This window comes from Anomaloglossus baeobatrachus, chromosome 4 (assembly GCF_048569485.1).
Source record: "Anomaloglossus baeobatrachus isolate aAnoBae1 chromosome 4, aAnoBae1.hap1, whole genome shotgun sequence".
Lineage (NCBI taxonomy): Eukaryota > Metazoa > Chordata > Amphibia > Anura > Aromobatidae > Anomaloglossus > Anomaloglossus baeobatrachus.
The window spans coordinates 695209749-695236940 of NC_134356.1; the positions used below are offsets into that span (position 1 = coordinate 695209749).

The following is a 27192-nucleotide window of genomic DNA, read 5'->3' on the forward strand; positions in this document are numbered from 1 at the left end:
ATTCCTGACTGCCAGTGACTCACAGTGACCTATGGAGCCTTGCTCTGAGAACGTTCTCAGAATGACGCTCCATAGGTATTGATGGATGTCATGGTACTCTTTGGAAGTCTTTGGATTCTGTGAGAGCTTCCAGGATTTATTTTTAATTAATTAATTGGTGAATGAGGGAGCTGTCATAAGGGAACTTCTGGGAGGAACAGTCAGGAGTGAATTTAGGGAAACGTTTGGTGCCAAAAAAGGGTGCAACAGATCATGTATATGGGATTGGTTGTGATTCAGCATGGGGTGTATGCCATCTGACATGAGGAGTTGTGATGTAACAGAATGTTGTACTTGCCTGAACAATCAGAAAAAAAGACAAATCAAGTTAAAAAACACTATTTAATTTTCCAGGCGGCATGCTTAAGAATGGCTTTCTTAATGTCTTCGTTTCTCAGACTGTATATAATGGGATTGATAAAAGGTGTAAACACAGTATATAGCAGTGAAAGGATTTTGCTTATGGTGAGAGTTTGTCCTTTTGTTGGGAAAATATAAACCCCAAATATAGTCCAGTAAAATATGGAGACCACAGTGAGGTGGGAGCTGCAGGTGGAGAAGGCTTTCTGTCTACGAACGCTGGATTTAATCTTTAAGACGGCCGACACAATATAAGTATAAGACATTACAATAATAATGGTTGGAATTATTACAATTGGAATGACCAGAACATAAATCTCCAAGTGAACAATGAAGGTGTCAGAACAGGAGATTTCTAGTAAAGGAACAATGTCACAGAATAAATGGTCAATGATGTTTGGACCACAAAAGTTTAGTTTTGCCATTTTTACAATGTAAGTTAAAACAATAGAAAATCCACAGATCCAACATATAATTGATAATATGATACAATATCCACTAGTCATGATGGTGGAGTAACGGAGGGGATTACAGATGGCCACATACCGGTCATAGGACATCACTGTAAGGAGGAAACATTCAAACACTTCCGGGGCACATAAAAAGTACAACTGAGTGAAGCAGTCAATAAAAGTAATGGCTCCTCCATTATTGAGTAGAATTTGGAGCAAATTGGGGACAATATTTGTAATGACCAAAATGTCACTGATGGACAGTTGTGAGATGAAGAAATACATCGGAGTGTGGAGGATTTTGCTTGTGTACATTAGGGTGACGATCAGGATGTTTCCACATATTGTCCCACAGAAAACCACCAGGAGAAGACAGAAGAGTGAAATTCTTAAACTTAAACTGATTTGAAAGCCTAAAAGAAAAAACTCAGTGGCCATAGTCAGATTGTTCTCCTAAATATTAAGCAAAGTTTAGTTATACTTTAATAATCTGAAAACAGCAACAAGTTACAGCTCAATTGTTATAAACTCATGCTCTAGATCAGAGGTCCCCAACATGTTGCTCGGGAGCCACCTGTGGCTCGTGGGCCCATGATATGTGGCTTGGGGCTACATTATAGCTTGGTGCATAAGCACCAGATCAATTATACAGCTATGAAGAGTAAGTCTGCGAATTGTGACTTTTGTGAGTAGTCCCAAACAGAAAAACGGACCTGAATAAGGGTGACTTAGTAACTTCTGGATCTTGATAAACTGTTTCGTTGGGATTTCTGTCAAAAAGCTTTGATTGTCATTGTACTGGTAATTTGGTCTCAGTGTGTTACTACTGTGAGGGGACGGTAGCTGGATGTGGCACGAGACTTTGTCTTAGGTGAATGTGTGCTGTTACCAGCTTTCAGTGAATGTGGCTTTCATAGTTAGAAAAGTTGGGTACCGCTTCTCTAAATCACTATAGGATTTCAAGTGGTACAGTCCATCCTAATCAAGAAAACAAAGGAACAGAAGAACTCAATTTAAATTTTTCCCATTTCCTAAATGAATTGGGAAATTGTCAATTGATCTGGCAGTTTGATTTGTGTAAATCCAGAAAAAGTTTCCACCCATCCATTTTTTATGTTTTGGGGTTGGGAGACTTCCAACTGGAATTGTGTCTCACTTGAGTGTTGAATATATGTGATGATAGCAAAAACTGTGGAAAGAAGGCGCACATAGGGTGTTAACCGATAGAGATAGGTGCAGGGAATAGGACAGGTACTCACCTGCTTCAGTTGGGACAGGCACAACTCCTTGTCAGCACGAAGTGAATGAATACAAAAGGTGGTCAGCTGCAGCCCCGATGTTGCAATAATATGGGGGATGATCAAAAGAAATCGGGTTAAATGCAGCACTAAAAACCACAATCCAGAGGTATATCATGAATTCCTTTTCTTTATTTTCACAGGTCAACGCGTTTCAAAGGCATCTCCACCTTCTTCATCAGGACAAAAGTCACCTGTGAAAATAAAGAGAAGGCGGAGATGCCTTTGAAACGCGTTGACCTGTGAAAATAAAGAAAAGGAATTCACAATATACCTCTGGATTGTGGTTTTTAGCGCAGCATTTAACCCGATTTCTTTTGATCATCCCCCATCGAATATATGTGATGCAAATTTAATTTAATTTCCTATCTGAATTTCTGAGAATCTGTCAAATTTCAATATTGGCAGATTCACTCGTCTCTGTAATATTGTCCAAAGCAAACAAATTCAATCTAATATTTCAAGTCAATAACCAAAATTAACTTTTGTAAGTCAAATTCCAAATGTCACAATAATAATATTTCCATCTGTTTTTTTAAGTAAATAATTTTTGAGAGGTGCCATCAGTAGACTGCATTACATGCTATTCCACAGATATTTACTGGCAATACTTACATCAGCTGTTTTTCTATTGTTCATGATATTAATCTTTAAAAAGATATATTATTTAAGAAAAAAAAACTTATTTTGTGAAGAATTTCTCCAGGGTCAACAGAATAAAAAAAATCACAGTCTTGCCTCAGTACACAGACACATGTATATGAGCCTTAATGGATGTAAGTCTGGATATTTATATATTATATATTAATTATATATATCTATAAGTACCAGGCAACACAAATCATAGGAGACATTTTTCTTGTCCCATAAGTCCCCTTCATTTCAGTTAAGTAAATGATGTTAAAAAAGAACTTTCATTAATTGCTTGTTTTTATACTGTATATTCATTTCTACAAAATTGTCAAATGTAGCAATGTTTAGTGGATTAAAATAAATATTCCTATAATTATAACTGGATATTTTAGATGGACAATGAAAAAAATAAGAATTTTTCAACTGAGCATTGTTTAATACCAGTGTTCCTGTCCCAGTGATTCCTAGCACTGATGTCCCTGCGCGCTTCTCTCCCCCAAACCAGCAGGACACTTGTTTTTAACCATTCAACTTCCGCTTGTCCTTGTGGGCATGCATGTACATCGTGGTCCTCTGCTCTTCTGGATGACCGCCCACGTGATTCTCATTCTTCAGGCGCCACAGGGTACTGCACATCACTTAAGGTGCAGTATCTATCTTAGATATGGAGGAGGTTGTCGCTGATAACAACCACAAACACACTTATCCAACACATAAACATGGGAGCTCATCCACCGGGACCGGGCTAGGGTGAGTGCTGGGTGCCATCACAAGGTATGGAACCCAATGCCCACTTGTTCAGGAATCCTGAAGGTGGAGCTCCAACTGGGTAGTTAGGAGCCATAAGACACACAGCAAGGAGTGAACACTAGACAGCGTCCGAGTGAGGATGCGCTTAGGAACAAGCGAGCAAGGACACGAATAGAGCAGCAGGGTCGACCTGGGTTCTTAGGAAAGAAGGGGCATCCCACGGTTCACGGGGAGTGCAGAAGGCACCTGTGATTCGTTCCATGGCCCAGAAGCTGGGGTGGAGGGAAACCATCGAAAGGCGATGCACAGAGGGAAACAACGGCCTTGACGTCCGAAGTATCCAGGATCAGCTGATGCCCATCATAGCATAGCCCGCTACTACAATGGCAGTGTGCTTCCCATGAGTAAAGAAATTTAACTGCATCGTCTGTGTCGTCTCATTCCTGCCGGCGCATCCAGCATTGCACCCCTGCGCCATAGGTGACTATTGCTCCCCTCCTCCTCCCTGGGGCAAAGCTCTGCCTGTGGAGAGCTGAACCATCTGAGTTGTGTTGTCATCCACCCTAGCAGAGAAGTCCCGCAACAGCGGCTGATATTGGCAGCACACCACAGGTGTAGTCATGAACAACTACTCCCGTCATCCCATTCCCCAGTTTATCAACACTGGACAGGGTCATGGAACTGGGCAAGGCCACCGCGGTGACCTAGGAGAAGACCCACGGCCCGGGAACTGGTAACCTCCGACCCCGTGGGCGTGTCAATTTGGAAACACGAACATGATATCATGCCTGCAACCTTGGGTACTGTGCGCCGATAGACTGTGAACAGAGAGACTGTGCATTGACGGCCATTGAAAACAAAAGTTGCCATTTCTTGGCAGCATGGGAAAAGAAGGGGCATGCCATCATGGAAGGAGCCGAAGGAAACACACAAAAGAGAAGTCCCGCTGTGAAGATAGGGACATTGGAAATATCCACAGAGGAAGAAGCACAGGCAGTCTCCTGAGGAAGTCACATGAAACACGTGTTGGGACTTGTCCCCATGTGTGTCCACATGCGATCTACTTCATTCTGGTAAGCTCCCTGTGTTGTTACGTTGTGCTGCTGGGACATTTTATGGCCCACTGGTTCTCAGTATGTTAATTCCTGACTTTGTTCAGTATGTCTATTAAAGTACTTTTTTGCTAGTCGTGTGGTAGCTTGGCTCTATCACTTAGCACATATTATATCAGGGAGCTAACATATCTATTACCCTGCATGTAGCCCCACATGGGGATTTTTTTTCACCTCTCTTTGTCGGAATCCTGTTCTTAATGTTTTATTACTGTGTATATCCCATGTACCTTTTGTCTAAATAAAACTTTTATGTGCACTATAGCGCTTATTGTTGCTAATTTCTGATCTTGGGATATATGGCTACCTAGGCAAATTTAAAGACTTCTGTCTTTCCTGTAGTTCCTACAGTTGTAGCCACTGCACCAGTTCTGCTGTTCACAATGCCTTATATACCAGGAGCAACATGGCTACTGCAGTACTCTAGAGAGTCATATACACCTACCTATTTCATGGACAGACTGAATAGCTTGTTTCAAGTGTACCCCCTGACTGAAAACCAAAATACCAGTATCTTGATCAGCCAGCCAGCAGGAGGTGAGGTCCTGGCCGAATACTGACAAGAGATCCATTGATCTAATCCTGGCCAAGCTGAAAAGTACCTGTGATACCCTTACAGAGACTGAAATAAAGATGAGATTTATGGGTGCAAACAAAGGGCTCAGGACAGTGTGCGGGACTATGCTCTGAATTTGCAGGATGCGATGAGGGCTGTATGACAGGTGGACCCAGATGGGGTGCAAGATGAAGATCGGGTTCTAACCAATCAGTTTATTGAGTGGGTCTTGTCAAATGCGTACCAAACCCAACTGCGAATCCTGACACTGCAGAGCCTTCAGCTTTGCAGAATTAAAAGATCGGGCAATACGGGTGCTGCGAGAACTGACCTTCCGCAATGTTGCACCTGAGCGATCCCTGGTATCGAGGAGTTACCAGAGGCATGGGCAGTGGTAAGAGTGGGTGAGCAAACCCTGGGTGGAGACCCGGTCGCTGATCTTAAGCTTCAAGTACTAGAGCTGATCAGAGGTATTGCCGCCTTAACTAAGGTCGTGCAGTCCCTACAGGAGACTTCGAAACCCGTGACCATTGCGTTTGCCTCCAGTGCAGATGATGTCCCATGGCGACGGCAGGGAAAGAGCGCGTTACCATCAGTTCCTGATTGCTATGAATTTATGCTCGAGGATGTCCCACCAGTGGACAGAACCTGGGGGCAGGAGCAGGCCCTCAGGAGCCAGTGGCTAAGAAAGAGTAAGAATGTCAAGGTGGTGACCCTATATATAATTCTGCATAGATCTGATAAGTAGAGTTGAGCGATGCTCGAGTCGAACGGTTCGATAATTTCAAATTCGAGTGATTTTGGCCGGTGTTCGAGTTCATCGAACGACTCGAACGTCACCCAAAATCACTCGAATTTGAAATTCGACGAACTCGAACGATTTGCTTAAAGCTCGGCAGATAGAGTTACCGTTCGAGAACGGTTCAATCACCAAAAGCGTGGCTTTTCACAGTAAGGCTATGTGCGCACGTTGTGTATCTGCATACGTCCTGCGTTCCCAGCACAATCCATCTCTCTTTCCTACTCACCGAACACGGGTGCGGCGCTGCACGGCTATCACAAAGCTCCGGCGGCTTTTCCTCTTTTGAAAATGGCTGCCGCTTCATTATTCAATGAGGTGTTCCTTGCATTCCTCACTCACCAGCGCCCATGATTGGTTGCAGTCAGACACGCCCCCACGATGAGTGACAGCTGTCTCACTGCAACCAATCACAGCTGCCAGCGGGCGGGTCTATATCGTGCAGTAAAATAAATAATAAAAAAACAAAAAAACTGCGGTTCCCCCAATTTCGATACCAGCCAGGATAAAGCCACACGGCTGGAGGCTGGTATTGCCAGGATGGGGAGCGCCACGTTATGGGGAGCTCACCACCCTAACAATATCACCCAGCAGCCCCCCAAATTGCCGCATCCATTAGATGCGACAGTCCCAGGACTCTACCCAGCTCATCCCGAATTGCCCTAGTGAGGTGGCAATCGGGGTAATAAGGAGTTAATCATGGCAGGCATCTCCCCTAGATATACAACCGAAAAAAGGTGTGTTCTGCAGGTAAAACCATTCAATAATTCATAAAGAATCCATTATGGTTAGAAAATTTATCATATTTTATTCCATCATACTGTATTTACATTACAAAGTTTATTTATTGCTGGTACTCACAAGAAATTAAAAATCTACCCAATAAAAACATACAAAAAACAATCTGGTACAGTGTGGAACAGCCAAAATGTCCATTTAAATGTCAATACATATGCATAAATCCCTGGGTATCAATGAATATAGACAAATCTGATAACCTAGCATAACTAGAGTAAAGTGCAAGTGCAATTCAGTGGTTATGCATTCAAGCTGGAGCATAGATGTCAAATAGCAGCCAGTTATGCAGCCCAAAAACCATGTTTAGAGGTAATCATAGGGTTAACACATTTCCCATCATCAAAAACAATGCATCATTCAAGGAGATCATCACAGCATAGATAAAGTGTATATAACAACCTAATGCCAAGAGACGAGGACCTCCGTTAAGGCTAGTAGGTATCAAGATTCATTAAATAACCAACCCAGGTGGCAGACCACAGCGCCCAGCACCTCGACGCGCATTTCGCCTCTCACTTCGCCAGGAGGTATCTCCCCTAGATACCTTCCATGATTAACCTGTAAGTGAACGTAAATAAACACACACAACAAAAAATCCTTTATTTGGAATAAAAGAAAAAAAAACACCCTCTTTCACCATTTTATTAAAATCCCTAAATACCCCTCCAGGTCCAGCGTAATCCACAGAGGTCCCACGACGCATCCATCTCTGCTACATGAAGCTGCCAGGGAGCGCCGTAGAACAGGAGCGCTCTGTGTCAGATCCACGGAGCAATGAAGTGAGCCGCACTGTCAGCAGCGACTTCACCCAGCTAGTGCCTGCGTGTGAGGTGATGATGGGAATTGTAGTGCCTGCGTGTGTGCGAGGATGATGAGTGCCATAGTGCCTGCGTGTGCAATGATGATGGGGGTTGTAGTGCCTGCATGTGTGCGAGGATGAGTGTCGTAGTGCCTGCGTGTGCGGTGATGATGGGGATTGTAGTGCCTTCGAGTGCGGTGAGGATGGGGGTTGTAGTATCTGCGTGTGTGCGGTAATGAGTGCGGTACTGCCGGTGTTTTCCCGCCCATCCACCTATCCATCCGCCCATCCATCCGCCCATCCATCCGCCCATCCATCCATCTGCCCATCCATCCATTCATCCATCCATGTGCTCATCCATCCATCCGCCCACCCATCCATCCATCCGCCCATCCATCCATCCATCCGCCCATCCATCTATCCGCCCATCCATCCATCTGCCCATCCATCCGCCCATCCATCCATCCATCTGCCCATCCATCCATCCGCCCACCCATCCATCCGCCCATCCATCCATCCGCCCATCCATCCGCCCATCCATCCATCCTTGCAGCTGAACAATCTGCTTCTAGATTCTCTACTGCAGTATAGAGGTCAAGATTACCAAATCTTCCTATGCTTTTCATGAGAGGCAGTGGCTCAATGGACGGAGCTCCTGCCTAAGGAGAGTTTGTTCACGCATTCGAGTCCCGGCCGTCCCGGTAAAGAATTTAATTTATTTTTAATTTTAAATTATAATTATTTCTTATTTATAATTATAATTTAATTTATTTATGCACTGAGGGGAGGAGCTGGACATCAGCTGTGAGCCACTGGACTCACCTCTAAAATCGGAGCAGTTCACGGAATGAGGCTACATTGCTCTCTCCTCTCTCTCTTCTCTCTCTTCTATCTCTCTCTCTCTCTCCCTCTCTTTCTTTTTCTCTCTTTTTTTCTCTCTATCCCTCTCTCTCTTTTTTTCTCTCTTTTTCTCTTTCTCTCTTTTTCTCCTCTATCTTTTACTCTCTCTTTTTCTCTCTTCTTCTCACTCTCTTTTTCTCTCTTTTTCTCTCTCTCTTTTTCTCAGTCTCTCTTTTTACCTCTCTCTCTTCTCTCTCTCCTCTCTCTCCTTTCTCTCTCCTCTCTCTCTGTTTTCTCTCTCTCCCTCTCTCTTTCTCTCTCTTTTTCTCTCTCTCTCTTTTTCTCTCTCTCTCTCTTTTTCTCGCTCTCTCTCTCTTTTTCTCTCTTTTTCTCTCTCTTTTTCTCTCTTTTTTTCTCTCTTTTTCTCAGTCTCTCTTTTTCTCTTTCTCTCTCTCTCTCTCTCCTCTCTCCTATCTCTTCTCTCTCTCTTCTCTGTCCTCTCTCTCTTCTCTCTCGCTTCTATCCTCTTCTCTCTCTTCTCTCTCCTCTCTTTCTCTTCTCTGTCTCTTCTCTCTCTCTCCCTCTCTATTCTCTCTCCTCTCTCTCTTGTCTCTCCTTTCTCTTCTCTCTCATCTCTCTGTCTCTCTTCTCTCTCTCCCCCTCTCTCTCTTCTCTTTTCTCTCTCTTTTCTCTCTTCTCTTTTCTCTGTCTTTTTTCTCTCTCTCTTCTCTCTCTCTCAGACCTGGCGATGATCAGCTGATGCGGTCACCTGACGGAATCAGCTGACACTATAAGTCGAGAGAGACAAAACAATCACTGATCTTGGTGAGATCAGCCAGAGAAAACACTGCCGACAGCCAGCGAGGGCACTCAAGACAGTGAAATCCTAGGTACATTGCCCCCTGGGAAATATACAAATCAAAGTGCTTGGTCCTTCCCGGAGGGATATCTGGCTGGTTTCTGTGTTGAGACTCCTAACAGAGGCTCCAATGACTTTTTAGATTTACTATAAGTCGAGCGGTGAGGCCGGCTTTTTACCGCTCTACCGGCTAAACTATCAGCTGATGCTGTCGGACAGGAGTCTGCACAGAAGTGGGTAGTTTTTAGGGATTTTTTTTGCACTGATGCATCAGCTGATTGAATAAAAGCCGTTTATACAATCAGCTGCTGTGTTATGTGATTCAGGCCCTTGAACCTGACACATCATCTGATCGCTTTGCCTTCCAGCAAACCGATCAAATGATATTGGATCCGGATTCGACGGCGCGGGTCCCTTGACCCAGGATTACTGCAAAGGGGGGTTCTTTATTTCAATAAAGATGGAGTCACTAATTGTGTTGCGTTTTATTTCTAATAAAAATATTTTTCTGTGTGTTGTGGTTCTTTTTATCGGTACTAGAAATTCATGGTGGCCATGTCTAATATTGGCGTGACACCATGAATTTCGGGCTTTGGGCCAGTTGATAATATAAAGCTAGCCCTAACCCCATTATTACCCAGCGAGCCACCCGTCGCCAGGGCAGCTGGAAAGGGGGCTTTACACGCTACGATATCGTTAATGTTTGGTCGCCGGGGTCAAGTTGTTAGTGACGCACATCCGGCGTCATTAACGATATCGCAGCGTGTAATACTTACCAGCGACCTTAGGCGACCTCAAAAATGGTGAAAATTGTTCACCATGGAGAGGTCGTCCCAAAGTCAAAAATAGGTAAGGGTTGTTTAGCGTTGTGGTTCATCGCTCATGCGGCAGCACACATCGCTATGTGTGACACCGCATGAGCGAGGAACGTCTCCTTACCTGCCGCTAGCCGCAATGAGGAAGGAAGGAGGTGGGCGGGATGTTGCGTCCTGCTCATCTCCGCCCCTCCGCTTTGATTGGCCGGACGCTTAGTGACGTTTCGGTGACGTCGCTGTGATGCCGAACGTCCCTCCCCCTTGAAGGAGGGATTGTTCGGCAGTCACAGCGACGACGCCGACCAGGTAAGTATGTGTGACGCTGCGTAGCGATAATGTTCGCTACGGCAGCGATCACAAACAATCGCATGCGCGACAGGGGCGGGTACTTACACGGTCGCTATCGCTAGAAATTGCTAGCGATATCGCTACCGTGTAAAGCCCCCTGAAGAGTTAGTTACAGCGCCAGAAGATGGCGCTTCTATTAAAGCGCCATTTTCTGGGGCGACTGCAGACTGCAATTAGCAGCATGGGTGCCCAGAAAGCTTGGGCACCCTGCGCTGCGGATTCCAATCCCCAGCTGCCTAGTGGTACCTGGCTGGACACAAAAATTGGGCGAAGCCAACGTCATGTTTTTTAATTATTTCATGAAATTCATGAAATAATTAAAAAAAGGGCTTCCCTATGTTTTTGGTTCCCAGCCGGGTACAAATAGGCAGCTGGGGGTTGGGGGCAGCTCATAGCTGCCTGCTGTACCTGGCTAGCATATAAAAACATGGCGAAGCCCACATAATTTTTTGGGGGGGCAAAAAACTCCTGCATACAGTCCTGGATGGAGTTTGCTGAGCCTTGTAGTTCTGCAGCTGCTGTCTGTCTGTATGGAGGAGAGCAGACAACAGCTGCAGAACTTCAAGGCTCAGCATCCTCCATCCAGGACTGTATGCTGGAGGGAGAGGCAGGGGGAGCAGAACTGAGCTCAGCATTCTTCATCCACTAGTGTATGCAGGAGAACAGACAGCAGCTGCAGAACTAAAAGGCTCAGCATGCTGCATCCATGACTGCATCCTGGAGGGAGAGACAGAGGGAGCAGAGCTACAAGGCTCAGGAAGCTTCATTCACTAGTGTATGCAGGAGAGTAGACAGCAGCTGCAGAACTACAAGACTCAGCAAACTCCATCCAGGACTGTATGAAGGAGTTTTTTGCCCACCAAAAAAATGACGTGGGCTTCGCCATATTTTTGTATGCTAGCCAGGTACAGCAGGCAGGTATGGCTGCCCCCAACCCCCAAATGCCTTTTTGTACCCGGCTGAGAATATAGGGAAGCCCTCTTTTTAATTATTTCATGAATTTCATGAAATAATTTAAAAAAAAAAACATGGGCTTCGCCGCATTTTTGTATCCAACCAAATGCAACTAGGTAGCTGGAGACTGAAATGTGCAGCACAGCTTAGCTCAAGCTTTCTGGGCCCCTCTGCTGTGAATTGCAGTTCGCAGCCGCCCCAGAAAATGGCGCTTTCATAGAAGCGCCATCATCTGGCGCTGTATCCAACTCTTGCAGCAGTCCTGAAGCCAGGTGGCTTGCTGGGTAATAATGGGTTAATACTATCTTTGTTTTACTAGCTAGTATTAAGCCAGAGATTCCTAATGTCAGGCAAGTTTGACCCTTTCATTAAGAATCTCCAATAAAGGTTTAAAAAAAAGACACCACATAGAGAAAAAAATGCTTTAATAGAAATAAATACACAGACACAGACTCCATGTTTATTACTCCCTCTCAACCCTCCATGATCCTGGTCTTCTGTCTTCTTTCTTCTTTAACCTATGCAGCTCTGCTACATCAGACAGCACTGCATGGGAGGAAGACGCTGCTGCTCCCGTGCAGTCTAATCACTCAGTGAGTGAGCAGAGGCTGCAGGCTGTAAGCGGTGATGTCACAGCTGACAGGCGGGTTACCATAGCAATGGTAATCTTCGTTATTCACCGGCTGTGGCATCCAGTCCTTGCATGCGGGCTGACTCTGTAAAGAGCGCCGACATGCAAGAATGAGGAGCCAAGTATGTACCCAAACATCTCGCCAGTACACTGAGATGCTGGAACGATCACCGCTACTGGAGAGCTGCACTGACAGGACCTAGCATGACGCCTAGCCATGTGACCAGTCTGTAGCCAATGAGATAATACACACATAACTGGTCACATGCTATTTTGACGTCACGGACGGTCCTATCATCAGTGCTGGTTACCGGGAGGACGCAGCGATGATCAGAAGGAAAAGCGGCGGGAGGCAAAGGGCAGGACGCTTCGCGGGGACCTGTAAGTGTAATGGCAACGTTTATTAACTGCATGTGTATGTGTATAATGTGTTTTTATGTGTTTGTGTTTGCCGATCATTGTTTTCAATGGGGTTTGAATGAGTTTGTCGAACGTTCGTCGAACGGACCCTCCGTTCAGCGACCTGAACCGAACTCGAACGCTAGGGGGGGGCCCCAACACTACTAATAAGTGTTAAAGTGGACAGCTGGGCCATCGGACTTGGTATGGCCGGCCATTTGATTGTAAATAAGTTGCACCTGTTGTGCACCCTACCAGAATTACCAAGACCCGAAAACCTGTCGGTTTGCTGAAGAGAAGAATCGGGGTTTTGAACGCTCTGAACACACCCAGAGCCTACGTTGGGGTTTTAGGGCAGGTCCTCCATACAGTTGCTGACGAATGTTTGCACTTAGATGCAATTGCACTTAAATATAATAAATAATATTAAGAAAAGTTTTAAATGACATGACAAGTTTTATAATGCTGACAATGTTTTATGCAAAGGGAATGTCTAATGAGAAAGGGCAATGGTTAATTGCCCAAAGGTGTATGTCTTATTTTAATGATATATGCATTTACAGTGTCAAAAGGTGAAATGTGACAGATGTGAAATGAATAGCAGTTGTAACGTTCAAGAAACCATGCCTCCCATAAAGGGACGAACTGTTATTAATTTATGCATCTTCAAACTTTTGCAGTTTCCACTGTATTGCTTTATTTACAGCCCACAGGCATGTTGTTATTCGATATGGGGGGTATGTGGAGCATCTGCGGCTTCAGGCGCCACAGGGTACTGCACCTCACTTAAGGTGCAGTATTCATCTTGGATATGGAGAAGGTCATTGCTGGTAACAACCACAGTTATCCAACACATAAACATGGGAGCTCTTACACTGGGACCGGGCTATGATAGGTGCTAGGGTGGCCATCACGAGGTATGGGACCTCATGCCCACACTAGTTCAGCAATCCAGGAGGTGGGGCACCAACTGGGTAGATAGAAGCCATAAGATACCCAGCAAGGAGCGAGCACCGGACAGCATCCGAATGAGGGCACACATGGGAACAAGCGAGCAAGGACACAAATAGTTCGGGGCCCGTGGTCTGGAGCAGAAGGCACGACCTGGGTTCTTAGGAAAGAAGGGGCATCCCAGGGTTTGCAGGGAGTGCAGAAGGCACCCGTGATCCATTCCCCGGTCCAGGAGCTTGGGTGGAGGGAAACCATTTAAAGGCAATGCACAGAGGGAAACACCAGCCTCGACTTCGAAGTATCCGGGATCGGCTGAAGCCCATCACTGCATAGCGTGGTACTACAATGGCAGTGTACTGCCTGTTAGTAAAAAACTTGACTGCACTGTCTGTGTCATCTCATCCCTGCCGGCGCTTCCATCATCGCGCCCTTGTGCCATAGGCGACTACTACTCCCCATATCTTCCCTTGGGCATAATTCTTCCTGTGGAGAACTGAACCATCTGAGCTGCATTGTCATCCACCCCAAAAGAAAAATCCTGCAGCAGTGGCTGATATTGGCTGCACACCACAGGTGGCGTAACGAACAACTACCTACATCATCCCCATCCCCAGCTTTATTAACACAGGACGGGGTCACGTAACCGGGCAAGGCCACCATCTAAGGCTAGAATAGGGTGCGGGAAGGATTGGATGACACAGAGGTTGCATTCAAGGTCCTTTACTCACTGAAGCATCACCAACTCTGGGGTACCGAGCTCCGCTTTCATGGGCTCCAGCCGATCCTGGATAGTTCGGAGGTTAGGGCGGATGTTTCTTTCTGTGAGTCCTTCATACTTGCACTCCCCCACAGCGAATCCCAGCACATTTGTGGTCTGGAAAGAAAACAAAACAGTGGAACAACTGCAAACATTTTGGTTATGCTGGAAAACAGTAACATTTCTACCCTTTATGGGAGGCATGGTTTCATGAACGTTGCAAACTTTTACATCATTTACACTAAGGCACATCATTTACACTAGTACACGTACACATCGTTACATATAAGATCAATAAAACCTTTAGCATCATAAAACACAATAAAACTTTAGCTTTTTGCACCTTGCTCCAATCAAGTGCAACAAATTAGCAGATGGTGAATTCTCATTAAGACATTAGCTTTTTGCACCTTGCATGTCCCCGATCAAGTGCAACAAAATTGTGGACAACAAATAATATGGGGACCCTGCCTCAAACCCCCAACATAGGCTCTTGGCATGCTTCAGAGCTTTCCAGACCACTCTTTGTTTCTTCTGCACACGTGAGAGGTTTTGGGGTCCTGTGGTTGTGTTAATTCTGGTAGGGAGCACAACGGATGCTAATTATATATAATGCAGTCTTTGCCACACCTAGTCCAGTGGCCCATATGTCCATTTCAACACAATACTTACCAAATTAGCAGCATTATTTAACTATTTACAGGGCCCATGTGGACCTACTTTTCCGCCATAGTGTCCCGCTTTAAAGCCTTTTGAGGTCTCATGTATGCCATGGCCACCACAGTTTGAGTCTCCTGGTCATAGGGTCTCATAGCTGTATGACCCAAGTCCAGTTCGTAGTCAGAATACAGGTCTTCATGCAGCTGGTCTACCTGCGCATCCAAGGCATACCACACCCTCTCACCTTTTTGATAGATATAGGTTACACAGTCACCCGGGTACAGGTCACGGTCTGGGTGACCCCTACTCAGGTGGGATCCCAATCCCTTCTAGGAGACGAACACGTCCTTTGTCATCCCGGACTCACCAAAGAATCCCCACCCCCGCTCCAGGTCAAATCTGACCACCATGCCGTGCCTCAGCGATCCCCATTCCGAGGGTCGCCCTTTACGCACCACTGCTTGACGGCCAGGTTCCGGCTTCCAGCAGGGCCTCCTGCTGAGTCTGGCGTTCTGCTTGTTCTGCCAGCAGCCTTCGGCATTGCTGCCCGCTTGACACATCCAAGGGAGCCCGCAGATCTCTCCCCCTGTCAACCATCGCGTCCCAGGCCAGACTTTCTCTGCAGCAGCCAGGTGCAAGGGTTGGGGGTGCTGCCGATAGTCCCACCACGTCCCCATTGCCAGCTTCCAGGGCCACAGATGCTGATGCTCCAGGCATCTCATCAGTGCCAGGTCTCTTCCTCTCTGGGGTTGTCATTACCGCTACCCCCAGCAGGTCTCCTGGCAATTCCGGACAGCTCCTTCTTGCAGCTCTAGCAGCTGAGCCCCCAGTCATCTCACTTCACCTTTCAGCTGTTCTGGGGTGATGACGGGCCGCGTCTCCAATACTTCCTCATGTCAGCCTGTGGAGCTGGCCACTTCCACCCCGCACTCCTGGGTACTAGGGTTACTACTTGCCATCTTGCATCTGGTCTCTGGCTGCGCAGTCAGCCCATTCTTATGCACTCTCCAGGGAGGCGGGTCAGTTCTCATGGGGTAAGTTTTGTTTCTGTCTCCAGCTGTAGTGGGCGAGCACAGCACTTCATACCATTCTGCCACCCAGCCCACAAAGGGTGGACACACACAGACTGGGTGATTACACATGGCGCCAGTGGTTCTTTAATGGCCACCAGTGCACATTCTCGCAACAGTCTCTTTGTAGGCGCAAAGTACCCATTGCTGCGAGCACGAAATCCTGTTTGTGACGCCATGTTGATGGGCCATGGGGTCAGGGGTTACTCGTTACTGGGCTGTAGTCCTGCTTCTAGGACGATACGGTGGCCAGGACCAGCTCCATGACCCCGGCGGTGTCAATAAAATGGAGGGGATGAGGATGGGGGTTGTGGTTGTTCGGGACGCCACCTGTGGTGTGTGGCTATTATTGGAGCCGTCGCTGCGGGAAGACTTCTCTGGGGTGGATGCTAATGCAGCTCAGATGGTACAGCTCTCCACAGGCAGAGCTTAGGCCCCAGGGAGGGCATTGGGAGTCGTAGTCCCCTGCTGCCATGCAGCTAAGGTGAAAATACGGTGCGGGAAGTATTGGATGACACAGAGATTGCAGTCAAGGTTCTTTACTCAGCACTAAGCATCACCGCCTCTGGGATGCTGAGCTCTGCTGTCATGGGATCCAGCTGATCCTAGATAGTTCAGAGGTCAGGGCCGGTGCTTTTTTCTGTGAGTCCTTCCTACTTGCGCTGTGTTGTGTGAATCCCTGAGACTCGAAGCTACACTGGGACCCGAGTCCTTGTATTGGGTCTGTTCCTGTCCCGTATGGCAGGCAGCGTGAGACCTTTAGTGGTGCCGCACTTCTGTCACGGCTCCTGGCTCTATATGCTGCTGTGCCCTGCTCATTTTGTGTGGGCCAGAAGACTTCAAATCCTCTGCCCTATAGATTCTGCTTGTGGGACTTGACTACTCACACTGCCTATGGCTCTGCACCCTGGCTGTTTTGTTCATTTTTTCCTGCTATACTGTAAATACACCTGTGCAGTACCATATGGCCTGGGCGATGTACACACTGCAGCCCAACTTGCTGTGAGTAATACTTAATTTTTGGAGGCCATTGTCCTCTTTTTGTTGCTATTTTACTCTGAAATACATAGCATTAAGTCACATATTGACAATTCAGCATTCATCTTTTTTCCACAGAAGGGCGACAAGCAACCCTTTCCACTCCTAATGGCTATCACAAAGCATGCTTTATAGTGAGGCTGCAGCAGTTATTATTCCAAGATTTTAGTAAGGATAGAAAAGCTGTAGGCCTGAAAAGGACTTTTGGTTTTAGGATGCAGCAGCAAGGTCTGTAAGTCTAGAATCACTGTCTAAAGACCTCTGAGACACTACCCCTACTCCAGAAACTTCCCCTACAGTATATACAGCTAAGACCGGTATTATTAAAAATGTACTGCATTATTAAAGAATAAATTACATTTTTTTTAGGTAGCAGCAGCATGATCTGAAAGGCTGCAATCCCTGCCTACAAGCTTCTATTACAATATTGTAGCGCCCCTGAGTACATCAGGGTGCCACAGGGTACTGCACCGTACTAGACCGTAATGGGTCGCAGACGGGGGTACAGGACAAGAGGACTCGGGGACCGGTGGCAGTGACATTGGAAAGGGTGTGACGGACATAGTCTAGGAGGACTGTAGGCACCAGCAAGCCCAAAAGAAACTGACCGGTTCTGAGCATGATGGGGTACAGGACCCTAGGTCAGGAGCTAATTCAACGACCTGGCAATTAACCTGCAGAGGAGGGAAACCATCAGGGACCTTCCCACAGAACTCAGAGATTGGGGGCATCAGCACAACGTGGGGGACAGGGTTTACCAGAAAAAGCAACCCACTGAAGTCCCAAGTGTCAGGCCTGAGGAGTACAGCTATACTTCACAAAGTGAGCCAGGCCCTAACAGCTTAAAGCCACGGGGCCACAAACAGACAATTAAATTGCGCATGGAGGTGGGCTCCAGATTACCAAGTGACACCGGTGGAAGCGGATACCTGGACGGGCACTCCGCAGTGACTGTGGCACACAGAGAACTTGGCTTACTTGCAACATGTGTGTCGCCTTTATAATCCTAATCCAGCACCACAACTACCCACAGTGGGTACCTCGCTCCCCCTGCACCCTGTCCTCCCAAATAATCACCAACATCCTTGAGCCCGAGGCCATCCCTACCTGTGGGGGGACTAAAATTAGACTGCTTAACTCCATCTGCCCCGGTACTCCTTACAAAAGTGGTGGTACTCCCATTACCGCACACCACAGGTGGCGTCACTAACGTCTCCCCTGTAAATGTCCCCCTTTCATGGATCAAACTGTCCACCAACCGGGGTCCGGGCCCCTCGAACCACCACGATCCCGGATCCGAGCAGCCCGACCAACACCAGGGCAGTAGACTTTCCCTTCTCCAGAAGCTTGCCATACTCTAAATGCAACTAAAGGGTGCTTTACAAGCTGCGACATTGATAGCGATAGCTAGCGATGTCGTGCGCGATAGCACCCGCCCCCGTCGTTCGTGCGACATTTGTTGATCGCTGCTGTAGCAAACATTATCGCTACGGTAGCGTCACACGCACATACCTTTTCAGCGACGCCGCTGTGACCGCCGAACAATCCCTCCTTCAAGGGGGAGGTGCGTTCGGCGTCATAGCGACGTCACTGTGGCGTCACTAAGCGGCTGCCTAATAGAAGCGGAGGGGCGGAAATGAGCGGGACGTAACATCCCGCCCACCTCCTTCCTTCCTCATTGCCGGTGGACGCAGATAAGGAGATATTTGTCGTTCCTGCGGTGTCACACATAGCGATGTGTTATGCCGCAGGAACAACAAACAACATCATACCGGCAGCAGCAACGATATTATGAAAAGGAGCGACGTGTCAACGATTAATTATTTTTGATGCCTTTGCGATCGTTGATTGTTGCTCCTTGGTGTCACGCTGCGATGACGCTAACGGCGCCGGATGTGCATCACTAACGACGTGACCCCGATGATATATCGTTAGCGATGTCGCAGTGTGTAAAGCACCCTTACCCTACACTAAATGCAAAATAATAACTGTATTTTTCTAGTATAAAATTGTTTTCAATTTGTCCTGAAAAGGATTGTTGGTGTACTATTTTATTAGCTAGGACAGCCATACAATAGAACACTTCTCCTTCTCCAGCAGAATCTCTCCCTAAGCCCAGCACTATTTTTCAGATAGAGTTCAGCAAACATGAGTCTCTGGGTCTCATATAGACTCCATGATGCTATGCAAGTGACCAATCACAGTAATGCTAGCAGCCAAGATGGCTACGGGAATACTATGATTTGTAGACAATCCTTGCTTGTTTACTGGTAGATAAAATACTGGGAAATATGTGGGGCTGGCATGCGAGCATGTTGTCAGAGCAGCAAAATGCTCAATCGAGTATCGAGCATCTCATGTAAGCATATGCTTGATCGAGTGCCGAGCAGTGCCAAGCACTTTTGTTCATCACTAGTCACTTCTGCCTTGAATTTTCGATCAGAAAGTAAAGGCTGCTTTACACCAGACAATCTATTGTGCGATAGATCGTCGGGGTCACGGTTTTTGTGATGCACATCTGTGTGACACCTCCTAGCGACGCAGTATCACTTACAAATCGTGAGTCGTGTACTGCTTGTTAGGTTTCATAATGTCGTTTAGTTTAATTGTTCATCGTTCCTGGGGTAGCACACGCCGCTCCGTGTGACACCCCGGGAACGATGAACATCGCTTACCTGCGACCCGCGGCTCTCGCCGGCTATGTAGAGGAAAGTAGGTGGGCGGGATGTTTACGCCCCGTTCATCTCCGCCCCTCCGCTTCTATTGGCCGGCGGCCGTGTGACGTCACTGTGACGCCGAATGTCCCTCCCACTCCAGGAAGTGGACGTTCGCCGCCCACAGCGAGGTCAGACGGGAGGTAAGTACGTGTGACGGGGGGTTACCGACTTTGTGCGCCACGGGCAGCGATTTTCCCATGACGCAAAAAGGACGGGCGCGGGTTCGATCGATTGTGAAATTGCACAATCGGTCGCACCGTGTAAAGCAGCCTTAAGATAACATCTGTGGGGAAAAGCTCGGATGAGCCGAGGACTTCATGTGCATGGATACACTCACTAGTGCACTTGCAAAGATAATTTGGATATGAATAAAAAGTTGATTTTTGGAGTGACCCAGTACTGGAGGATGATGAAAAAGGCATCGCTGGTAATGTTTCAACTTATCCTATCCTGCCCTACCTTTGCTCTTTTAGTATAAATAGTTAGGTCAATTCAGTTTTTTATAGATTTTTAGTAGCAGTGAGTGGGCCTAAACCCAAAAACTCAGTGTTCATACAGAACACAGGCTGGACACAAAATCAATGTCTGAGTTTAGAGTTTGGATGCTTTGCATATGATAACCACTCCCTCAAGCATCGCTGTGCTCGGATACTCTTGGTGCGTGCCCTGCCCAGTGCAGGCTGCTTGCAGGGTTAGCAATATTATATTTAGTATGTACCAAAAAAGTGGAAAAAAAACACCCTCTCAACCCCAGAAGTGCTCTATATGACTGCTGTATGTGAGCAGAGAGCTGAACTGCCCAATCAGTGACTTGCATTGAGGTTCAGGTCAAGGTCAGGTCCAGAACAGAACTTTATCTAAAGTCCAGCTGAACCCGCCCAACGAGAACTTCCACAGGTCTGCTCATCTTTAATTTTAGAAATAGCCCATAGGGAATATTTTGTAGCCTTGATGGTTCATTGGTGTTTGTGAAGTGAAGTTAATTATTTATTTTTAGATTTCAACATAAATTTTCACAATACAAAAATATTTTATTACATTTTTTAGCATATGCTGACCCTTGAGGAAACACAGGATGGAAAAGGAACCAGCGACTCCTTTGAATGTCTAGTGAACTCCGTGTCCAAGAGAATTAAGGCACTGATTGAAAATAATGGTGGCCACGCAAAATATTGACACTTTGGGCACAATTTGGCCATTTTCACTTAGGGGTGGATTTACTTTTGTTTTCAGCGGTTTAGACGATAGCTTTGTGTTGAGTTATGTAAAGGGCACGCCAAATTTATAGTTACACAAGCTGCACACTGACACTGCACATTGTATCACATGGTATTTTTACCATGAAAAGATATAAAAATATATAAAATGTGAGTTTATTAACTTTGTGATATACTTGATATATACAATATGAAAATGTTCTTGATATATACGGTACAATACACGTTTTGGATTGGAACATAATGTATCATTTAGTGTTCCCTTAAAGGGCCATTCTCAAGTTGATTCTTGAGCAGCTCAAAGCTCTGCAGTCTCTTTACTTTCTGGTTGTTTGGGGATGGGCACTTCTCCTTGAGTGACAGTTCTGGTGATTTCTTTTATTCTGTTGCTACTAAATCTTAATGGACTGTTAATGTTTGTTTTCAGGAAAGTGAAAGCTGTAAATAGGAAAACTACTCTGGAAATCGCCAATTCTGAGGGACTGGGGATGGTTATTTTACACAATTGATAAGAGCAATGTCTAGAGCTGAGAAGTAGAGGAAAGAGTTGAGCAGCTAATTGCTGCATAGAAATGAATGGGCTGGAGAAAGCTGCCTGCAATGTCAGGAGATAGTGTCATTTCCGGAATGTAACTGCTACGCAACATTTAAAAGGATCTGGATGACAATTTCATAACATGACAATATTCTTTTAACGATTGGGTGATTTTTCCAATTTCAATTTTTTGGGTTTCTTTTTCTCATATTCTTCCAATCTTCATATTTTTGTTATTTTTCTACCAATATAATATTGTTTTTTTTTAAAAGCGTTGAAGTTTTAAATTAGACCATTCATTTTACTGCTGTGAATAGCTAATTTCCCTAATTGTATTTTATATTTTGTTTTTATGTCTTGTTTTGTGTTGTCAGAATAATCAACGTTACAGGTCAGTGCAGTTACTGCAACACCAAACGTTCGTAGCTTTTTTAAGTGAAGAAAAAAATTGTAAATGTAAAACATGCACAAGGTTTTCAACTTCCCATCAGTGGAGCTGAAAGAGGAGATGATATTTTTATTGATTCTGTTTTGAAGTACATTAGTGATGAATCGGCACTTCTCGGTAATTGATTGAGCATCGGGGTGCTTGGAACGCTCACTGCTTAATTAACGAAGGTTCTCAAGCTAAATGCTCAACTACCCACAGCCCCTGCCACCACTGTCCCCAGCATGCGCAGGCAGCAGATATGATCCCGACAACTTCTCATCCACCAGAGTCCCTATGAACCAGGTACACCTGGCATAGCCCAGCAACTTCTGTTACATTTGTGCTGTCCAAATGTTCCCCCCTGGCCAAAGTCAATGAGCGGCACCGCTACGGAAAATCTCTCTCTTTTTTGGAACAGGAACTTGATTAGAGCTAACCATACAGTCACTTTGGCCAAGGGGGTGGCATTTCGACGGTGCACATGAAATAGAAGTTGCTGGGTGATGCTATATGCACCCAGATACTAGGGATTCTGGTGGCCGAGAAGACAAAACTGAGGCTGCCGTGCAATGTCTGCTTCCATCAAGTGATAAGGACTGTGGTGGCCGGGGGCTGTGTCAGGGAAGATAGCAAAAAAGAGACTGAGGAAAAATATGCTGTAGTCAACAATTGACTCCTTTTGCGCTAGGTATTCAAATTGAGCATTCCTGAGGGTCAGTCATACTCGATTCGAGTACCGAGCACTTGTGAGCTCACTCATCACTAGAGAACATACATTTTGGCCACTTTTTTGTCCCGTTTCATAGTTTATTGTATTGCATTTTCATATATTTTAGTATATGGGGAATAAAGCCACACAACAATACAATTTATGAGCCGATAAAACACAACAAAAATCCTGAACTACCCCAGGACTAGCATGATGAAGACTGTGACCCCCCGAGCAACAACACAGAAAAAAGTGAACAATGTAGTAGATATATCCAGATGAAGAATCAAATGGCTCTTACCGTACATCAAATTGATCCTTTATTATTTATATTTTTGGTGAGTGCCACTTGATTTTTTCTTTAATTATTTGAAACAATACTGTAAATGTTTTTTTCTATGGTATGTATCATAATGATGATGAGATACTTATCAATGCCGCCATAAGGGAAATTCTGGGAGGACCAGTAATGATTGAATTTAGAGGAAGGATTGATGGCAAAAGAAAAGGGTGCAGCAGATCATTTGCATGTTGTTTCCCTTGAAGTTACTTATTTCCTGGGTTGTGATTCGGCATGGGGCGTCCACCATCTGATATGAAGAGTTGTGGTGTAATAGGAGGTTGCCCCGACCTGGACAATCGGAAGCAGTAGCCAATGAAGTTAAAAAACCTTTAATTCTTAATTTTGCAGGTGGAATGCTTAAGAATGGTTTTCTTAATGTCTTGGTTTCTCAGACTGTATATAATGGGATTGATAAAAGGCGTAAACACTGTATATAGCAGTGAAAGGATTTTGCTTATGGTGAGAGTTCGTCCTTTTGTGGGGAAAATATAAACCCCAAACATGGTCCAGTAAAATATGCAAACCACAGTGAGGTGGGAGCTGCAGGTGGAGAAGGCTTTCTGTCTATGAATGCTGGATTTAATCTTTAAGACGGCCGACACAATATAAGTATAAGACATTACAATGATTATGGTTGGAATTATTACAAATGGAATAACCAAAACATAAATCTCCAACTGGACAATGAAGGTGTCAGAACAGGAAAGTTCTAGCAATGGAAGAGGATCGCAAAATAAATGGTCAATGATGTTTCGACCACAAAAGTTTAGTTTTGCCATTTTTACAATGTAGATCAAAACAATAGAAAATCCACAGATCCAACATGTAATTGATAATATGGCACAATATCCACTAGTCATGATGGTGGAGTAACGGAGGGGATTACAGATGGCCACATACCGGTCATAGGACATCACTGTCAGGAGGAAACATTCAAACACTTCCGGGGCACATAAAAAGTACAACTGAGTGAAGCAGTCAATAAAAGTAATGGTCCCCCCATTATTGAGTAGAATTTGGAGCAAGTTGGGAACAATATTTGTAATAACCAAAATGTCACTGATGGACAGTTGTGAGATGAAGAAATACATCGGAGTGTGGAGGATTTTGCTTGTGTACGCCAGGGTGATGATCAGGAGGTTCCCACATATTGTACCACAGAAAACCACCAGGAGAAGACAGAAGAGTGAAATTCTTAAACTTTGCCTGGTTTGAAAGCCTAAAAGAAAAAACTCAGTGGCCACAGTCAGATTGTTCTCCTAAATAGGAAGCAAAATGTAGTTATACTTTAATAATCTGAAAACAGCCACAACTAACAGCTCAATGGTTACAAACTCCTGCTCTAGATCATTGTAGGATTCCAAGTGAGACAAAACAAGGGAATAGAAGAATTTAGATAAGCGTGGCACTCTTAAGACACTGAAGGCAAGTGTGTAAGGAAAGAGTGCTCCATAGCTATGTACACGTTATATGAAGATCATTATTAAAGTTACAGAAAAGCATAGCTTTCCGCAGCCCAACATTACCTTCATTTTATCAGGTGGCAGGAGAATTTATTATTACTAATCAGAATTCCATGAGAAAAACTTTTTATGACATGTCAGTACTTTTAAATTAAATGAAACACTGAATTCTAATCAGCTTACAGCAAGATAACAGGATAAAACAGGGCAATAAAACTTAGGGGTACTTCTTACATAGCGAGATCGCTGCTGAGTCACAGTTTTTGTGACGTACCAGTGACCTCATTAGTGATTTCACTGTGTGTGACACTAAGCAGCGAACTGGCCTCTACTGTGAAATCGCTGATCGTTACACACAGTGCTGGTTCATTTTTTGGTCATTGCTCTCCCGCTGTGAAGCACACATCGCTGTGTTTGACAGCGAGAGAGCAACGATCTGAATGTGCAGGGAGCAGGGAGCCGGCTTCTGGAAGCTGCGGATGCTGGTAACCAAGGTACACATCGGGTAACCAAGCGAAGCGCTATACTTGGTTACCCAATATTTACCTTGGTTACTAGCGTCTTCCATTCTCAGGCTGCCAATGCTGGCTCCCTCCACTCGTAGCCAGAGTACACATCGGGTAACTAAGCGAAGTGCTCTGCTTAGTAACCCAATGTGTACCCTGGCTACGAGTGCAGGGAGCCAGTGCTAAGCGGTGTGCGCTGGTAACCAGGGTAAATATCAAGTAACCAAGCAAATTATTTTGCTTAGTTACCTGATATTTAACTTGGTTACCAAGCGCAGCATCGTTTTCACGAGTCACTGCTGGCTGGTGGCTGATCACTGGTCGCTGGTGAGATCTGCCTGATTGACAGCTCACCAGCGACCATGTTGCGACACACCAGCGATCCTGACCAGGTCATATTGTGGTCGGAATCGCTGGTACATCATTTAGTGAGATGGTACCCTTACTGATCCTGAAAGGTCCTAAGCCCTATTTAAAGATAGCATTAGTATTGTAATACAAAATAATCTGACAGATTCCCTTTAACATCAAGATATTAAAATAAATAAATGTATTTAAAGTACAGTCATAAGTATGAACAAATTAAAACTAAACTAATTGAAATTGATTACATTTCCCAAATTTCTCAATCAAAATTTTTGGCAATTTGATTTTTGTAAAGTGGTGGTAAATCAACTACTGTGTTGCTCGTTAGATATTGGCAATAAAGGGGTAAACAGTAACAAATGATATTCACCTAACCCTTTACCTGTCCCTGCTGCAGCATCATCATCCTGACAGTCCTCTCTTAAATTCTTTCACCAGCACTTTTGGCACCAGCATGTTCCCGACCACTGCTCTCATGTGATGACCTAGTGGCATCATGACATGCACCAACCCTCATTAAGAAGTACTGGTGAAGAGCGAGGTATAGACCAGCACCAGAGCAGAGGCATAGCAACATAACTAGCAGGAGGCTGTGTTGGCAAGGATGGGTATGGAGTAGGGATGATCGAATACCTGAATTATTCGGCTTCGCGAATATTCAACAAATAGGTCGCCACTATGGGAATATTCGATGCGCACTGCAAGTCTATAAGAGGCCCAAATAGTTCCAAATAGTTGTTATTCGAGTTACCCATAGATTTGCATTGCGCATTGAATATTCGCTAATAATCGAATAGCGGCGACCTATTCGGAAAATATTCACGAAGCCGAATATTTGAAGTATTTGATCATCCCTAGTAAGGAGCAATGCGAGTATGATTTTTTAACCCTTTCCACGCATATTTATTATGCTTTGTGGTTGGGAAATTTCAACACTTACGACAGCAGTTGAGGCCTAATTGAATTTAATTGAATACATTTAATGCAAATTGAATGTTCTGGTTAAATGTTTTAAGAATTTGCCTAAAATGAATTTTGACATGTTCACTCATCTGTATAAAATAGTCAAAAGCAATGAAATTGAATCTAACCTAAAGTGTCAATAATCTATTCTTTAGAAATTAAAATTCCAAATTACGCAACAGTAATTAATTTTCTTGCCTTTTATTATGTTATTAAGATTTCTCTAAAAATGATTGCCTTAAGTAGAGTGCATTAGGTAATATAACAGAGCGGTTTTACTTACATGAGCAGGTTCTTTATTGTTCATGATAATAATTTTTAAATAAATATATTATTTAAGAAAAACAAAATTACTTGGTGAGAAATTTTCCGATGGTCGACAAACAAAATCACAGTTGTGCCTCATTAAGAAGACACATGAATATGAGCCTTACTGGATGTAAGTCTGGATATTTATATATTAATTATATAAATATATTTAGATATATTTATTTATTAAAGGTGATGCACCAGGTAATGCAAATCATAGGAGATTTTTCCTTATCCCATAAGTCCCCTTTATTTCAAGCAATCAAAGGATAAAAAAAAAATATTCATTAATAGCTTGTTTTATATATTAATTTCTAAGAATTTGTTTCAAATATTAAAATGTAGGGGAGTTAAAGGAATATTCCTATCATTACAAATGGACATTGTAGGTGGACAATGAAAAAGATAAGAATCTTTGCAATGCATTTGGTATTTAAATTTTCCCCCAATTTCCGGATATTGTCCCTTTTGACTTTTATTGTTTACAGTTTGTATCCAAAGGGTCAGGCTACTGCGGCTGTGTGGTAGGAGCAGTGGGGGACTCCAAATCCTTACAAGCTTTTTCCAGCTGAGCTCATGGGCATTGCCTTAAGACTGTGCAATCCCTAAAAGGTAGGGTTCATATCTAATCCCACCAACTTCATCTATGCCCCACTGAGCTCCGTGTGATAAAGAGGAATAGCTGCCTCATATAGGAGCTTAGGAGTGCACAAAAT

General features: G+C 44.8%; 2 protein-coding genes across 2 annotated transcripts; both read right to left on the reverse strand.

Annotated features, from left to right (window-relative positions):
- Positions 1-377: 377 nt before the first annotated feature.
- Positions 378-15566, reverse strand: LOC142303009 (olfactory receptor 1500-like). Its single transcript, XM_075344110.1, has 3 exons — positions 15266-15566; positions 12772-12848; positions 378-1304 (listed from the first exon to the last, which is right to left on the reverse strand). Exons 1-3 carry the CDS (start codon positions 15564-15566, stop codon positions 378-380), a joined length of 1305 nt encoding a protein of 434 aa, XP_075200225.1.
- A 7632-nt stretch (positions 15567-23198) lies between these two features.
- On the reverse strand, positions 23199-24401 carry LOC142303010 (olfactory receptor 1500-like). Its single transcript, XM_075344112.1, has 2 exons — positions 24396-24401; positions 23199-24128 (listed from the first exon to the last, which is right to left on the reverse strand). Exons 1-2 carry the CDS (start codon positions 24399-24401, stop codon positions 23199-23201), a joined length of 936 nt encoding a protein of 311 aa, XP_075200227.1.
- Positions 24402-27192: the final 2791 nt, after the last annotated feature.

What these genes read in the sequence shown, in the direction of transcription:
- LOC142303009 (XM_075344110.1), bottom strand. Translation starts at nt 15,566, where the DNA reads ATGACAACCCCAGAGAGGAAGAGACCTGGCACTGATGAGATGCCTGGA. An exon ending in AACCTGGCCGTCAAGCAGTG is followed by an intron (nt 12,849 to 15,265) that starts GTGCGTAAAGGG and finishes ATTATATTTAAG; the next exon opens with TGCAATTGCATCTAAGTGCA. An exon ending in AACCCCAACGTAGGCTCTGG is followed by an intron (nt 1,305 to 12,771) that starts GTGTGTTCAGAG and finishes CTTAATATTTAG; the next exon opens with GAGAACAATCTGACTATGGC.